This window comes from Podarcis liolepis (genome assembly GCF_965112155.1).
Source record: "Podarcis liolepis genome assembly, chromosome: 17".
Classification (NCBI taxonomy): Eukaryota; Metazoa; Chordata; class Lepidosauria; order Squamata; family Lacertidae; genus Podarcis; species Podarcis liolepis.
Window position 1 is genome coordinate 5,757,801 of NC_139571.1, and position 15,538 is coordinate 5,773,338.

At 49.4% G+C, this 15,538-nt stretch overlaps 2 protein-coding genes across 4 annotated transcripts in view; one reads left to right on the top strand and one right to left on the bottom strand.

Annotated features, from left to right (window-relative positions):
- Positions 1 to 3,194: 3,194 nt before the first annotated feature.
- Positions 3,195 to 15,538, bottom strand: part of GRIPAP1 (GRIP1 associated protein 1) — a 66,147-nt gene continuing 53,803 nt past the window's right edge. For both annotated transcript variants that reach the window (XM_083482965.1, XM_083482966.1), the window contains 2 exons: positions 11,129 to 11,283; positions 3,195 to 4,299 (listed from right to left, as the gene is read on the bottom strand). In XM_083482965.1, the coding sequence (XP_083339091.1) occupies positions 4,207 to 4,299; positions 11,129 to 11,283 (248 nt within the window). In that variant the 3' untranslated portion in view covers positions 3,195 to 4,206. The remainder of the gene's footprint in view (positions 4,300 to 11,128; positions 11,284 to 15,538) is intronic.
- LOC310696923 (uncharacterized protein) overlaps positions 7,689 to 15,538 on the top strand; it is a 164,588-nt gene continuing 156,738 nt past the window's right edge. The window contains exons 1-2 of one of the 2 annotated variants that reach the window (XR_014520788.1): positions 7,689 to 9,538; positions 9,870 to 10,784. Coding sequence is in view for 1 of the 2 variants with exons in the window: in XM_083483120.1 (XP_083339246.1) it covers positions 7,784 to 9,055 (1,272 nt within the window). In the remaining variant the exon portion in view is untranslated. Of the gene's footprint in view, positions 9,539 to 9,869; positions 10,785 to 15,538 lie in introns of those variants that run through there. The other variant, XM_083483120.1, reaches the window with a different exon arrangement.

Below are 15,538 nucleotides of genomic sequence, written 5' to 3' on the forward strand. Positions count from 1 at the left end.
GGGAAAACTTTCTGGAGTATTTGGGAAATAATTGTAAACAGGTGAAAATGCTAGCAGAATTAAGGTCAATTCAACAGCATAAGAAGTCCTGGTGTAACTGGTCTAAAAGGAAGGTTTTATCCCTCTCAACTGTATCCTGGTTTGCAGCCGATTTCCTTTTCCTAATAGGAGGAAAGAGGGAGTCATTTGGAATGGTTTGTTACTTGGTATAATGGGAATACTGGGTTTTTATTATAGGTAGGTGCATGTAAAGTAAAGGTAAAGGGACTCCTGACCATTAGGTCCAGTCGTGACCAACTCTGGGGTTGCGGAGCTCATCTCGCTTCATTGGCCGAGGGAGCCAGCGTACAGCTTCCGGGTCATGTGGCCAGCATGACTAAGCTGCTTCTGGTGAAACCAGAGCAGTGCACAAAAACACCGTTTACCTTCCCGCCGGAGCGGTACCTATTTATCTACTTGCACTTTGACGTGCTTTCGAACTGCTAGGTTGGCAGGAGCAGGGACCAAGCAACAGGAACTTACCCCGTCGCAGGGATTTGAACCACTGACCTTCTGATCGGCAAGCCCTAGGCTCTGTGGTTTAACCCACTGCACCACCCGCGTCCCTAGGTGTATCCTACCACAAATATAGGGAATCAGTATGGGGGGGAATTGATGGAGGGGTAGGAAACTAGTCTGATGGATACAATTTGCATCTCCTCCTCGACTGGCAACACCTGCATGTTGGAATGTTGCTAAGTCCCTGATGCACGGATAAATATTTCATTGTTATTGTTTCCCCAGATCAAAGGCCCAGTTTTATTTAGATTCTCGGAGGCGTCTTAAGCAGTAGAAGAAAGGGAGGGGAGGGGGAGGAACAAGAGAAATCTAGGCACTTTGGTTTCAGCATCTCAAAGCAAGACTATGCGGGTGAAGAGAGCCTGAAACAGAGTTGCCCTCAAAGGCATCGCTTGAATCCGGGCACCAATCAAGTTGCTGCGCAGCTGGGAAATCCTATTGCTGACACCTGCACAGTGCGAGAGGTCTCTCTTCTCATCCACTCTCTTCCCCTCGCAAAGAAAGCAGGATCCTGGCCCTCGTGGTTGCAGAGAAAGTTTTGTGAGTGAGCTCAAAAGCAGGGGTCCAGCATTGCTCCATGCCTTCTTCCCAAGATGGTTACAGTGGTACCTCGGGTTACATATGCTTCAGGTTACATATACTCCAGGATACATATTCCACTAACCCAGAAATAGTACCTCAGGTTAAGAACTTTGCTTCAGGATGAGAACACAAAACCGTGCTCCGGCGGTGCAGCAGCAGCAGCAGGAGGCCCCATTAGCTAAAGTGGTGCTTCAGGTTAAGAACAGTTTCAGGTTAAGAACGGACCTCCAGAACGAATTAAGTACTTAACCCGAGGTACCACTGCATTTTCTAGAGCCAGACATTGGTTTCTCATTTGACAAGGGAGGGCAGTGCTCAAGGCTGCACAGAAACATCACAAACCCAGAAGTCTTGAGATGAGGTAATGGAAATAATTTTGCACCTGATGGGAGGTGATCTGGGCTCTGGAAGCAATATTTGACACCTTCTCTGAAAGAAGCTGAGAGACACCTGTTCGCCTTATTTCAGTTACCAGAGCCTCCCTCCATTTTCCTCACAGCATTTTTCAAAGAGGGAGGGGAGGCAGGTTATTTGTACACCTGACTCTTAGAAGCAAAATTAACTATTTTTATGGGACAGAACAGTTGAGCTGCAGAAGCTTCCATCAGGTTGTCTTGCTGGGGTGGAAGGTTCAAAGCTCCCCTTTTCTTTCGCCAGGGTCAAGCAAGAGTCTGCGTTTTTATGGAACTGCTCTGACAGACGACCAGCAGACTACACACACAAATTTTGGAGGCAATAAAAGTCTGTTGCAATCCCTGACGTCTCAGTGGAAGACCCACATAAAAACATTATTTTGGTTTTGTCTAGGAAAGGCTGAGCTTGTGGATCATTCCTGCTTTGTGATGCAAAAGTCCTTTCCTCAATGGAAGCACCCAAAATGTTGGTGGGTGTCAAAAGAACACGATGTTATAGGAATTCTAAGGTCTTATATAGATAAAATAAACGTTCATGAATGTACAAGGCAAACACATACATAAGTATATAAACCACGTGTCTGAAATAGTACAGGAGAACAATCCTGAAGCCATTTTGACTCTCCCAAATTGACCTCAAATATTTCTCTGCAAGGAGGAAGGAAATGGGAAAAGCTTTCCAATTGTCTTTGGACTGTAGGGGCTTACACCTCTCTGTAAATACAGTCTGGCAAGTATCAGTTAGGCTGAGCACACTATCAATATGCGTAAGACAGGGGTGCCCAAACCTTTTTCAAAGAGGGCCAGATTTGATGAAGTGAACATGTGTGAGGGCCGACCATGCCTGGCGTAAGAGATTCAGGAACTAAGTATTTACCATCTCAAAGGAATGGCCAGGCTGCCCAGAAAAGGCAATCAGATAAGGCATGATCAGGTATCCTGGCAGTACAGGAGAGAAGCAACACACTCAAATTTCTGCTGGGCACTACCTCTTTCTGTGATGTATGTACTGTATGATGTTTTGGGGGGTGGTTTTGAGCTACAGGGTAGGCAATTTCAAAAGTCTATAGAAGAGCTTGCACACCAATGTTCAGGGTTCCTCTCCTCCCTCCCTGCGTGGGGTGAGCGGGGTACCCTGTTGCAACAGTTTAATAAAGGTCAGGCTTACTAGCTGCTTTGCTTCTCAATATTCTCTGGCTGGCCTCTGTTATTTTCTCCTACCGACAGAAAACCTACACAAGGACTCTATACGGGCTCTTGGATACCCCATAAGCGATAAAGGAGCAGTTTTTCTTATAACACCGGGATGGGGAAGAACCAGGGTCACTTTACTTTGATGTGCCTTAAGTCCCCATCCGCTGCAGGGCCAGCAAGTGAAGATTTGCAGGGGACGAGTGGAGAGGGGATCTGACTCTGGTCTAACCTCTTAAAAGAAAGAGCAGGGTGAACTTAGCTCAGGTGTTGATGCCACACCAGCAAACACAGAATGTCAAGCGCCATTGAAACAGCCCCCCCCCCAGCAGCCCCCACCCCTTACCATGAATCCAGGGTGCTGAAACCAACTTACTCAGGCATAGAAAGAGGGAGGCTCAGCCCCTATTTCACCCCCTACCTCCTCAAAACAAGAACAACACACAGAGCTGAAGCCAGTCAAAAATCATTGTTTGCATTATCAGTTGCTCAACAATTACAGCCTTGTACAAGTCATTGATACGTTAAATAAAACACACACGCTACCCTCACCCAACGGGGGGGGGGAAAGTGCAGCTGGAACCTTGAATGAGCCCCAAGTCCCCCCTCCTGGAGACATAAGGGTTTTGCTCCGCTTGGGTCAAGTCCCACCCAGAGGGAGGGAATCAGCACAAATATATATATATATATATCTATATATATATTTATTTATCTATAATATTTTACCTTTTTTATTAACAGCAGCAACAGCTGGACAGAGCTGGGGCAGAATAAGATTCACGACTGACTGAGCATGCAAGGTGATGGGAGAACAGGGGAAGAAGGGGGTGTTGTGAATGAATCAGGAAGGTGAAGCTGTAGGATTCAGAGACATAGCTTGAAGAGTCAGAAGCAGACAGAGAGGCTTGGGAGAAAGTTAAACATCCCCAGAGCAATAGTATTTCAAGAGTGGTGCTTTAAATGGCTCTTTACCGTGGCAGGAATGCCTCCCATTCTGCTTTGCAGCTCCTCTGTTATCCCCCTCTGTTCACAGCATCCCACCCCACCCTGGGTCAATTTTGAAAACCAAGCTGCAGTTTGCCCTCCAGCCCACAAGGAGTGCTGCTGCAGGAAGGCCACCTCAACCAGTGCTTCTTAAAGGGCCAGCATCTACAGCCTTAAAGGGAAGCAGATGGAGGATAGTCAGTGTGTGTGTTACTTAGGAGAAACAAATCCGTTTCAGGGCAGGGAGTGGGGAGGCCTGAGTTGGGAGGCGGTCAAAGGGCAAACTTGTTTGTTGGTGCCAAGAAAGGGAAGGACAGCTAGCTGGAGAGGACTGAACACCTCCCTAAAACAAAACAAGGTTAAGAGAATTGACCCATCGGGAGGGGGGCAGAAGGCGCCAATACCACCCCCCCTCTCCCATGCCAGCAGTGCAGTCGAGGGCAAAGTGAAGGATGGGCATCACAGGACGGGACTGAGCTCAGACGGCGTCATCCAGGGCAGGCTCAGCGTCAGGGGACGGAACACACTCCTTGCTGAGGCGGACAATCTCCTGGGAGAGCACTTCCAAATCCTGGTGAGGGGGAAAGAAAGGAAGGGGGAGAAGCAGGTCAGCTGAGCCCACGGGAAGACGGTGCCATCATCTCCCACAGGACAAACCCTGCCCCTATTCACACTCTGCCCCTACTCAGGTTAATGGTTGACATTTGCAGCTACCTGGTAAAACTCTTAATCTCAGGATCAGGCCCAGACAGAGGGGGGGCCATATGGGCCACTTGGCCTGGGCCTCCGATTCCAAAGGGGGCCTCAGTCACCGAAAGAAATGGAAGAAATTGCTGATCAAATACTAAACTTGAATTTGGAAAACGTTTTTCCAAATCTTCTAACTGCATGGCACATTTTCTTATCATTACCAGCTACAGTGGCCTCCAATGAGAGACGTTTCGATACAGTGGTACCTCGCAAGACGAATGCCTCGCAAGACAAAAAACTCGCTAGACGAAAGGTTTTTCCGTTTTCGATTTGCCTCGCAAGATGAATTTCACCTATGGGCTTGCTTCGCAAGACGAAAACGTCTCGCGACTTTGTTTCCTTTGTCTAAAAATAAAGACATGTTTTGTTTATAAAGTTAATTTATTTTCCCTTCAATTTTTGAACTGCTCTTTACAGTATGTGTGACTTTAAAGAGCAGTTAATAAACTGTTGTTGTACCAAATTTGGCTTTGTTTGGACTTTTTTTGACCATAGGAACGCATTGATTGATTTTCATGCATTCCTATGGGATTTCGTGATTCGCAAGACGAAAAATTCGCTAGACGACAAAACTTGCGGAACGAATTAATTTCGTCTTGCGGGGCACCACTGTATATTAAAACAAATTAAGTCTTTCTTTGGCTCAGCAATGGCTCAAGAACGCCCAAATGGTTTAGCGTTGATAAACATAAACCACGATAAGGCGAAGTTGCTTGATTTTTCCTGCATAATTCAAGAATTCGCAGAAAAGAAAGCTAGGAAAGCATTTTTAAATGTAAATACTTAAAACAATCCTTTTCCCTATGTATTTTAAAAAAGCACTATTGTATATCTATATTTTCCATTTTGTCTTTATAGGCAGATATGGTTCAAGCCTTGAAATAAAATTATTTGTCAGCATAACTTTTGTGAAAATTATTTATATACTTATTTATAAGACTTCAACTATCCCCAGAGTAAAAAAAGGGGGGGGCACATTATCTACCTGGCCTGGGCCTCTGCCTGCCTCTGCTCGAGATCATGGATTCAAGCCCTGTGTTGGGTAAAAGGTTCCTGCACTGCAGGGGCTGGACCAGATGACCCCCACAGCCCCTTCCAATTCTACGGTTCTGGCTGGCCAGTTTTCTTCAAGTCCTGCTTCTGGTCCATCAAGTTCTGGCTTGCCTCTGAGACACTACTGCCTTAGCTCTTTTTGTCCTCTTCAGGGATGGCCCGGGGGTGGGGTGGGGTGGGGAGAGAGTCTTTTTTCAAAACAGCAAGTTGTCAACCCCGACAACAGAGGCATAGGCAGAAGCCACAGGCACAAATCTGAGTTTGGGAAAGGAAGGGAATGCAATGCTTCAGTCCCCTGCCTCATCTTGGGAAAAGATGCAGCCAAGAAGGAACACGAGATCTGAACAGGACACCCTTCTCAGGCTGCGCCTATTGACACACATCAATGAGATGACTTGTGACCAGAGCCAGGATTAAAACCTTATAAATATATAAATTCATTATGGGATTATGCAGTTAAAAATTGCTTATTGATCACCACTGGGCTTGAGTTCAGAGGGAAACTGTTCCTTAAAATCATGAGATAAGGAACCAATCACAATCAATGAAAGAGGCAGAGAGAGAAGGAACCAAGTGTGGATTTCGAGAGCAAAAGGGTCCTCTTGGATGCAAGCCACGTGCTGTCTCTCAGACCACACTCCCTCGGCTACAGCATGCCCCCCCCCAGGCTCCTTCTGACCAGTGCCTCCTTCCAACCACACCACCTGAAGTATTTCTGGCTGGCAGCCTCTTTCCCAGCTGCACAGCGCCCCCTAGAGGCCCCCACGCAGGTCGCCCACACACCTTAACCTGCCCCAAACCCCAAACCCCTCCTCTCCACCACCACATTATCTGTGGATTTGCACCCCCTGCAACACGCTCACCCTGTCTCCAAGACAGCATCCTCCCTCTGCCCCCCCCGCTGCACTGACCGCTCCTTTGCAGCCCCAACCTTGACAGTCCGTCCTCTGAAGCAGCTCCGCTCCCCCCCATCCCTCCCCACTCAGATGCAGCTATAAATAGCTGCCTCTTTCCGCTGACATCACTCTTTCGTCCCCTTGCTCCATTAGGACGTTGGAAGGATCAGATTCTACATCAAGTTAATATTGAAAAAGGAAAGGGGGAGAAAAAAGGCCAATATGCTGCAAAGTCTTTTGCTGGGGCGGGCTCCCTCTCGCCTCTCCCTCTCGCCTGTGTTGGTGAGCGCTGGTGATTAAAACAGGTGAGCACATGAACAGCCTTGCAGGATCAGACTTAAGATCTACCCAGCCCTGATTGCTAAGCAGCCTTCAGCCAGATGCTTGTGACAAACTTGTAAGAGCAGGGCAGGGAGACTGACGTCCGCCCGCTGCTGCTATGTCCCCATCAGCTGGTATTTGGAGGTACATTGCCTCTGAACACGGAGGGTTCGCTTAGCTCTCGTGGCTGATAGGGGTGCATTGGAAGAGATATTTCCCATGAATTCCCCCCCACCCAATAAGCTGCTGCAAGTTTTCCAAAGGCAAGAATACAGTGGGGTGGGGAGAAAACCCTTTGCATATGCTCAGAATATCCTATACAGTGGTAACTCAGGTTAAGTACTTAATTCCATATTCCTTATCAACACCCCAAAATCGCCTGCCTGCTCATCGAAAAATAACATGCTAGGGAGAAAGGCTAGCCAGGGGGTCAGCAAACTTTTCCAGCAGGGGGCCGGTCCACTGTCCCTCAGACCTTGTGGGGGGCTGGACTATATATTTTTTTTGGGGGGGTGAACGAATTCCTTTGCCCCACAAATAACCCAGAGATGCATTTTAAATACAGTGGTACCTCGGGTTAAGTACTTAATTCGTTCCTGAGGTCTGTTCTTAACCTGAAACTGTTCTTAACCTGAAGCGCTACTTTAGCTAATGGGGCCTCCTGCTGCCGCCACACCGCCGGAGCACGATTTCTGTTCTCATCCTGAAGCAAAGTTCTTAACCCAAGGTACTATTTCTGGGTTAGCGGAGTCTGTAACCTGAAGCGTATGTAACCCAAGGTACCACTGTATCTGATGCTCCTCATCCTTAAGTGGGGTTCTGAGTGGCCAGGTCTTGTACCCAGTCTCCCACTGCCCCTTCTCAAGGAACGCTTGAGCAGGATCTGAGCATTTACTTAATTCCATATTCCTTATCAACACCCCAAAATCCCCTCCCTCTTCTTCTGTCCCCCACACCTCTGTATCTTCCCGGGATGAGGAGGGGCCAAGGGGGGCAAGACCCAGGACACAGCACCCCTGCTGCCATGCCCCTCTGATGGCCAGAACAGACCCCCCCCGCCCCCATTCAAGGCTGCAGGGACAATTTCTGCCTTGCGCACCCTGTCCTGTTCTGTTTGACTGCTCAGCCCCAGAGGCAGCCTCGCCGCAGCCCAGGGAGCAGCCTTCCTCTCTGGCTTTGGGTGGTCACCCATTTGTGACAAGGGGAGAGAGGCGGCTCCAGCCCCAGCAGATCTCTGGCACAAGGAAGTGGCGGCAGCGGCGGCAGCGGCGGCTGCTCCTCTGCAGCTCAAGGTCACCACGGCTCGTAATGGGGAGGGAAACCTGCTACTCCCTCAGCTGCCGCTCGGTGCCAGGAGCCAGGCTCCCGCTGGCCTCCTCGGTTCCCCTCGCAGTCACCTTGACCTGCTTCCCGAGACCAGGAGGATGGAGAGAGGCAGCGGGAGGGCAGCTGCGAGAGCCGGCCCCCGTGGGCTCAAGGCAGGAGCACCCAGAAAAGATGCTAACGTCCCAGGAGCTGCCAACTGCCCTTATTCGCCAGGGGGAAATATCTCCCCATCTCCCGCAGCTGTGGAGCTGCTCCCCCTTCCGCTGCTTGCTTTCAGCTCTCAGTTGTTCCTTAGCGGCTGGGTACATGTACCAGCCCCATGCATGTGGAATCAGGGGCGAGACGAAAGCGGGCTTGTGGGGAAGGCCCCTGGGCCCCTGCTGCTGTTTCACTGTGATGGCAACCTCCAAGCTGGCCCCTTTGCCACCCTGCTTGCAATCTCTCTGGAACAGGGGTCGGCAATCTGCGGCCCAAAAGCAGTCCACGGGGGTCGTCTACACAGCCCCTGAACTGAGCTGCCCACTCAGCGAGTCCCCGCGCGCTGCACTAAACCGGCACAGCGTGGAGCAGGGACTCGCTTCCGCGCTGCTGGCCCACAGAGCGATCTCCGCAGGAGTGAAGCAGCCCAGGAGAGGTAAACCTTGCCGACGCCTGGTCTGGAACCACCCCAGGTCCTTACTGGCCTCCATTTTGCAGTTGCATGTCCCTGTTAAGATGCAGCAGGACTCTCCTCCCGCTGACCCCACCTTCTGCTGCTATTTGCTGGGGTCTCTTCCTCAAGAATTTGCCCCACCCAATCCATTTCTGCCACTGTTAGTCCCTGGGGGGCTAGGTGCTCCAATATGGCTTCCTCTCTTGACCCCATGCAATTCACATGTGCCAACTGTTTTTTGGGGGGAAATACCCGAAAAACCCTACTCCCTCAGGTTGTGTGCTTCTGAGCATGTGCAGAGTTCCTTTTCCACACAAGGAAGAGTCTAATAATAAGAAGTAGAACTGTGAGGGGAGAGATTCCATCAGGCAAGGCCTCCTTCCACCTGCCTTGCCCCACCCTCTAGTCTCTGCCTCTCAATTTGTATTGTATTATTTTATGTACTGTGGTTTGCCGTTGTTTTATTGATTATAGTTTAGAAATTATTTATTGCAACTGCTGAGTGGATTTCTGTTTAACTTTTATATGTTGTTATTATTATTTAATACTATTCTAATGATTGCTGAACATTACTTTTTTGATATAGGTTACCTATTTTAAAGTTATGTTTTATTATCACATTTTTCTATTGCATTAGATTGTTATAAGATGTACGTTTTTTGTTTCTTCAGCTTCTAAACCGCCTTGAGCATTGTAAGATAGAAAGACGGTATACAAATTAAAAATGATGATAAAAATTGATAATAATATACTGCCCTTCATCACAAGACCCCAGGGTGCTTCACAGGATAAAATACAAGATAAAAACACAAGTAAATAGTTAAAACAAAAACAAGAAGAAGAAGAAGAGTTTGGATTTGATATCCCGCTTTATCAATACCCAAAGGAGTCTCAAGGTGGCTAACATTCTCCTTTCCCTTCCTCCCCCACAACAAACACTCTGAGAGGTGAGTGGGGCTGAGAGACTTCAGAGAAGTGTGACTGGCCCAAGGTCACCCAGCAGCTGCATGTGGAGGAGCGGGGACGCGAACCCGGTTCCCCAGATTACGAGACTACCACTCTTAACCACTACACCACACTGGCTCTCAACAAAACAATAACAACAGATCTAGGGGCAAAGTCTCTCTAAGAACAGAAGAAGAGCCTGCAGGAGCAAGTGTGGCCCCAGTGTTGAGCAGTGCTGTCGATTCACCCAGCCGGGTGAGAGCACAGAACCCAGCTGATGCTGTAACTGAGTCAGATGAGCTGGTACCTCCTCGAGGAACTCCCTGGTCCTCCTCGGAAGGACCCTCGTCCTATGGTAAAACTGCTCCTGGGCTGTGCCATTCCAGACTGCAGGCAGCAGCTGCATAATGGCCTGCTTTCTGCCCCTCCAAAAAGTTAGCTAGGACTTCTAACTTTCTCCCTTGCATTGTTGTGTGCATGTGTTACATGCATGAACTAGGAACACTTTAACCACATAGAATCATAGAATTGTAGAGCTGGGACCCTGAGGGTTATCTAGTCCAACCCCCTGCAACGCAGGAACAGGCAGCTGTCCCATACAGGGATTGAACCTGCAACCTTGGTGTTATCAGCACCACACTCTTTATCCATCCAGGCTGATGTGTGTTCAGAAACGTGCCCATAATCATATACAGGCAGATCGCTGGTTTCCTTGATGTGACTGCAACTTTACGTGGATTGGTGAAAAATAAATACATAAACGTGAAGGGGAAGAGGAAGGGGAGACGACTGGCAAACCCGTCAGCCACTGGGAGAACATTTGGGTGTGGCTGGAGAGTCGGTGGAGTGTGGAAAGGGAGCAGAGGAAGCTGCAGAGAATTTTGGAGCTGCAAGGAGAAAGTTGTAGAGGAGGTTGGAGAGTCATCAGAGGAGGGTTTGAGGGATTTGCTCGGTTGTCGGGGTTTTTGTTTTGTTTTTTCTGGCTTTGCACGATAGCCTGGAATGTAACCCCCATGAAAGATGAGATCTAGCTGCACTATGTTAATGGCGACTTTCAATTTGGACTGGGGAGTGGCGTTCAGGGCTGGCTGTTGCTCTGCTGTCTTTTCTTGAAGAAGAGTTTGGATTTGATATCCCACTTTATCCCGAAGGAGTCTCAAAGCGGCTAACATTCTCCTTTCCTTTCCTCCCCCACAACAAACACTCTGTGAGGTGAGTGGGGCTGAGAGACTTCAGAAATGCGTGACTAGCCCAAGGTCACCCAGCAGCTGCATGCGGAGGAGCAGGGAAGCGAACCTGGTTCACCAGATTACGAGTCCACCAGTCTTAACCACTACACCACACTGGCTCTCGGCTCTGCCGTTCTCCTGGAACCGACTCCCATCTCTAGCATCCTTGGATAATGCCCTCCCCAGGCACACACCTCACCCGTGATCCCCAAGGCTGCACCCACAAACCTTCTGCAAGTGCATGTTTTTGGTCAGCTGCTCCTCCAGCATGTTCTGAAGCTTCTTGTTCATCTCCCGCACATTCTCATCTCCCGGCTTCACCAGGTCCCGCAAGACGCTGCTCAGGCTGCTGCGGTCGACTTGCCCGTGGGCCCCTGACACATCTGTCAGAATTGGGCAGAGGGGAAGAGAGTCAAGAGAGAGAGGAAGAGAAAGTGGGTGTGTTGTGGTTTGATGAGCACCTCAAACTTAGGGGGACAAACCTCTGTCAGGGCTGCACCATTTGGGAGAGCAAAAGGGGCCCTCACACTCCTTAACCTGAAAACAATTCTCTGTACACAGAAAGCTAGCATGTCAGGACTCTGCTAGAATGCTGCTCCTTGACAACTAGCTTTCTATAGCCCCATCTGCACCATACATTTAAAGCAGTACAGTGGTGCCTCGCAAGACGAAAAGAATCCGTTCTGTGATTCTCTTCGTCTAGCGGTTTTTTCGTCTTGCGAAGCAAGCCCATTGACGGATTAGCGCTTTTAGCGCTATTAGCGGCTTATCTGCTGATCGGATCAGCTGATAAGTGGCTTAGCGGCTTAGAAAAAGGGGGGGAAGGGGAAAAAACCCCGCAGGAACTCGCAAGACATTTTCGTCTTGCGAAGCAAGCCCATAGGAGATTCGTTTTGCGAAGCACCTCCAAAACGGAAAACTCTTTTGTCTAGCGAGTTTTCCGTCTTGCGAGGCATTCATCTTGCGGGGCACCACTGTATCATAAAACTGCAAACAGTCATGGCTTCCCCACAAAGCATCCTGGGAACTGTAGTTCCTTAAGGGTGCTGAGTTGTTAGGAGACACTTATTCCCATTCAGAAGGAGGACTGATTGTTACACAGCACTGGGAATTGTAGCTCTGTGAGGGAAAGAGAGGTCTCTCCTAACGACTTTCAGCTCATTTGAGAAACTACAGTTCCCAGGATTCTATGGCAGAAGCCATGACTGTTGAAAGTGATTGGATATTAAACGTATGATACGGAGGGGACTTGTGTAGAAGACGTACTTCTCTCCGACATCAGTCTGAAGTAGCAGCATCGGACACAGGTCTAGCACCTCAGAGAGGGAGAAAGAGGCTGCAAAAAGCCACATCAGGAAATCTGGTGGAATCCAGCAGAAGTTCAGGGCTAATTTTTAATTGTTCCCAGGGAAAAAAATCCATTTGCAACCCCATTTCCACTTGCAACTCAAGAGAATTCCGCCATGTGATGTCATGTGATGAAAGGTGGCACGGTGTCCCAGCCTGCAGTTCTTTCCCACCATTTGAAATCTGGACTGCCGAAAAGCCAAAGTTCCGTAACACAACCGGTAGCGCAGTGCAAAAAGGGAAATGCTGGAAAATGGGACAGAAGCACCAGCACTATAACTTGTAAAACGCAACGAACTTCGTGTCCAGGACTTTCAGACAGCAGTCTTGCTCCAGATCCCTTCCTAAACAGAAGACAAGCTATTTCACCTCCCGCTGGAGCCACATCTCCCAGGCCGTTCTGCAGGGCTCTTTCCCCTGGAGACTCCTAGGAAGTGCATTAACAAACACGGTTTCAGGTCGATACTGGCTGGCCTTCTCCCCCAAGCTGCTGAGCTGATTTTACAGTTATTTTATTGTCATGCTTTCCATATGACTGTCTGCTTACTGCAAGTTACCTTGAGGGCTTCTTGGCCATTTCTCCAAGGGGGGTAACAAATACCATGAGATACCCTTGAGGAAAATAATTTCCCCTTTCTCTTCTTAGGCCCTTCCTTCTCTGAGCAATCCCAGGGATCATGCAGGAGACATGAAGCAACTGCAGCATCAGATTTGCTTATGTGACAATGTTAAAAAGCCAATTCAGAGTGTAAGCAGGCCATGCTATCCCTCGCTCTGAATGAGCATTGGGAGGGAGCTGTGCTGAAACAATCTCACCTTTGTTTGAAGGCCCCCATGCCTAGAAAAACCACTAAAACAATGAGCGTTTCCCCCCAGGGGCAACACAAACACACACTCCTCTCCCGCTAGTGGGAGGTACATTAAGTACAGTGGTGAACTGCAAGACGAATGCCTCGCAAGACGGAAAACTCGCTAGACGAAAGAGTTTTCCGTTTTGGAGGTGCTTCACAAAACGAATTTCCTATGGGCTTGCTTCGCAAGATGACAATGTCTTGCGAGTTCCTGCGGGTTTTTTTCCCTCCCCCCCCCTTTTTTCTAAGCCGCTAAGCCGCTTATCAGCTGATCTGATCAGCAGATAAACCGCTAATAGCCGCTAATAGCGCTAATCCGCTAATCTGTCAATGGGCTTGCTTTGCAAGACGAAAAAACCGCTAGATGAAGAGAATCACAGAACGGATTCTTTTCGTCTTGCGAGGCACCACTGTACAGTCATACCTCTTGTTATGTTCGGTTCAGGTTACGTCTTTTCAGGTTGCGTCCTGCGGTGACCCGGAGGTAACGGAAAGGGTTACTTCCGGGTTTCGCCACTCGCATATGTGCAGACACGTAAAATGACATCACGTGCATGCAGAGAAGCCGTGAATCGCGACCCGCGCGTGTGCAGACGCGGGTTGCATTCTGTTCAGGTTGCGAACGGGGCTCCAGAATGGATCCCGTTCGCAACCAGAGGTACCACTGTATACTAAAAGCAACAACAGTGACACCCAGCTCTTTCCTCCCATCACCCGCTCCTCCTTTCAGAACTGGCAGCCTGCAGCTGAGACGTCTCTCTCCACAACCATCTCCTCCCTTGCTCTCTAACCATTGCTCACTGCTCTCTTCTCCAGAGCCTGGGCCTGCTCTGATCTCCTTAGGGAGCTGACATAAATTTGGGGTCTTTCCCTGAAACCTGCTCAGCCACGAAATTAGCAAAACAGCAGGGGAACAGATAACAGCAGCCACCCATCCTCTCTGCCCCCACCCTGAGAAACTGGCTTCAAACAGGGGGGGGGGGGCTGCGGAAGAGGAACTGAATGAGATTCCTAACTCGTATGCTAGAAGGAACAGCCAAGAGGCCTTCCTGCTGTTTTGCAACTTCTGTGAGTGGGAAGGCAGGCTCACCAGACGGATGACGATGACATGGCCCCCATTAACATCACAGCCACTGCCTCGACTGGTGGGGTTAGGCAAACAAGCAAGTTGCAAGCAGGGCACAGGCTATGACCAGGTACAAGGGCATCATAAAACACACACACGTCACTTTGGAGCCTGTTTTCAAAAAACAGAGATGAGCTCTGGATGAACTAGCAAGAGCTTCCTCTGAGCTTGTGCAGAGTGCTCCCTCTTCACCACTGAGTAACCACACTTGGGGAGCACATGTCTGGGGATTTCAGGGAATGAATGTCCACAGGCTAGATGCAACATCATCGAGTCGAGACCAGGGATGCCAAGTGATCAACCAGGCTGCGTGGTAAAACCGTGATCTGTGAGTTAACCAGTACAGTGGTACCTCGGGTTACATACGCTTCAGGTTACAGACTCCGCTAACCCAGAAATATTACCTCGGGTTAAGAACTTTGTTTCAGGATGAGAACAGAAATCGTGCTCTGGCGGCACGGCAGCAGCAGGAGGCCCCATTAGCTAAAGTGGTGCTTCAGGTTAAGAACAGTTTCAGGTTAAGAACAGACCTCCGGAACGAATTAAGTACTTAACCTGAGGTACCACTGTACTGAGTTTCAAGAAACCAGAACCTGGAATTTACTGCCCATCTCCACCCAACAACCTGCCGGGTTCCATTCTGGTTCTGTCTTGGTCCACCAGATTCCTCTAGGTTCCACGTCTTGGCCCATCACCGCTGGGTTTGACCCCACTTCTACTCCTTCCTATGGGGCCAGTAATTTTAGAATGCAAAAGTTCCAACCAACTCCCATGTTAGCCCTGGTTCTATGCACACAGCTCAATTCCAAGCAGCTGCGAGGACGAAGCTTAGATGGTAGCACCCTCTGTGCTTTGTAATAAGTACTTGAAAGACTTGCAGAGAAAAGGCTACGGCTGAGCACCAGGATTCCTGCGCTCTTTCTGCAGGCATCTCCCCCCACTGCCCCAGTAGCTGTCCATTGCAGTTTGCTCCCTTGATTCCCCAGACTGATGCCGAGCTAAAGTAACCCTGACAACTAGATCGATCCCACCTGCTCTCCCTGCTCTGTAGCTTCAGCACTCATCAGCCGGCCTGTCTCTCAAGACAGAAATCCTTCCATCCCTTGGCTGCGCCGTCATGCGACGCTCACCCCCGCAACGCCCCTACCTTACACAGGACAGGAAGGAGCCAGGAATCCTGATTCCCGGCCTCCGCTCCTCCCGCCACCAAACCCAGCTCATACGCAGAATCGCCTCTGACACCCTTCGGTTCACCCTGGGTGACTACCACAACCACTCCGGTGTCCCTTGCGCACAATTGTCAACGTGAGTTAT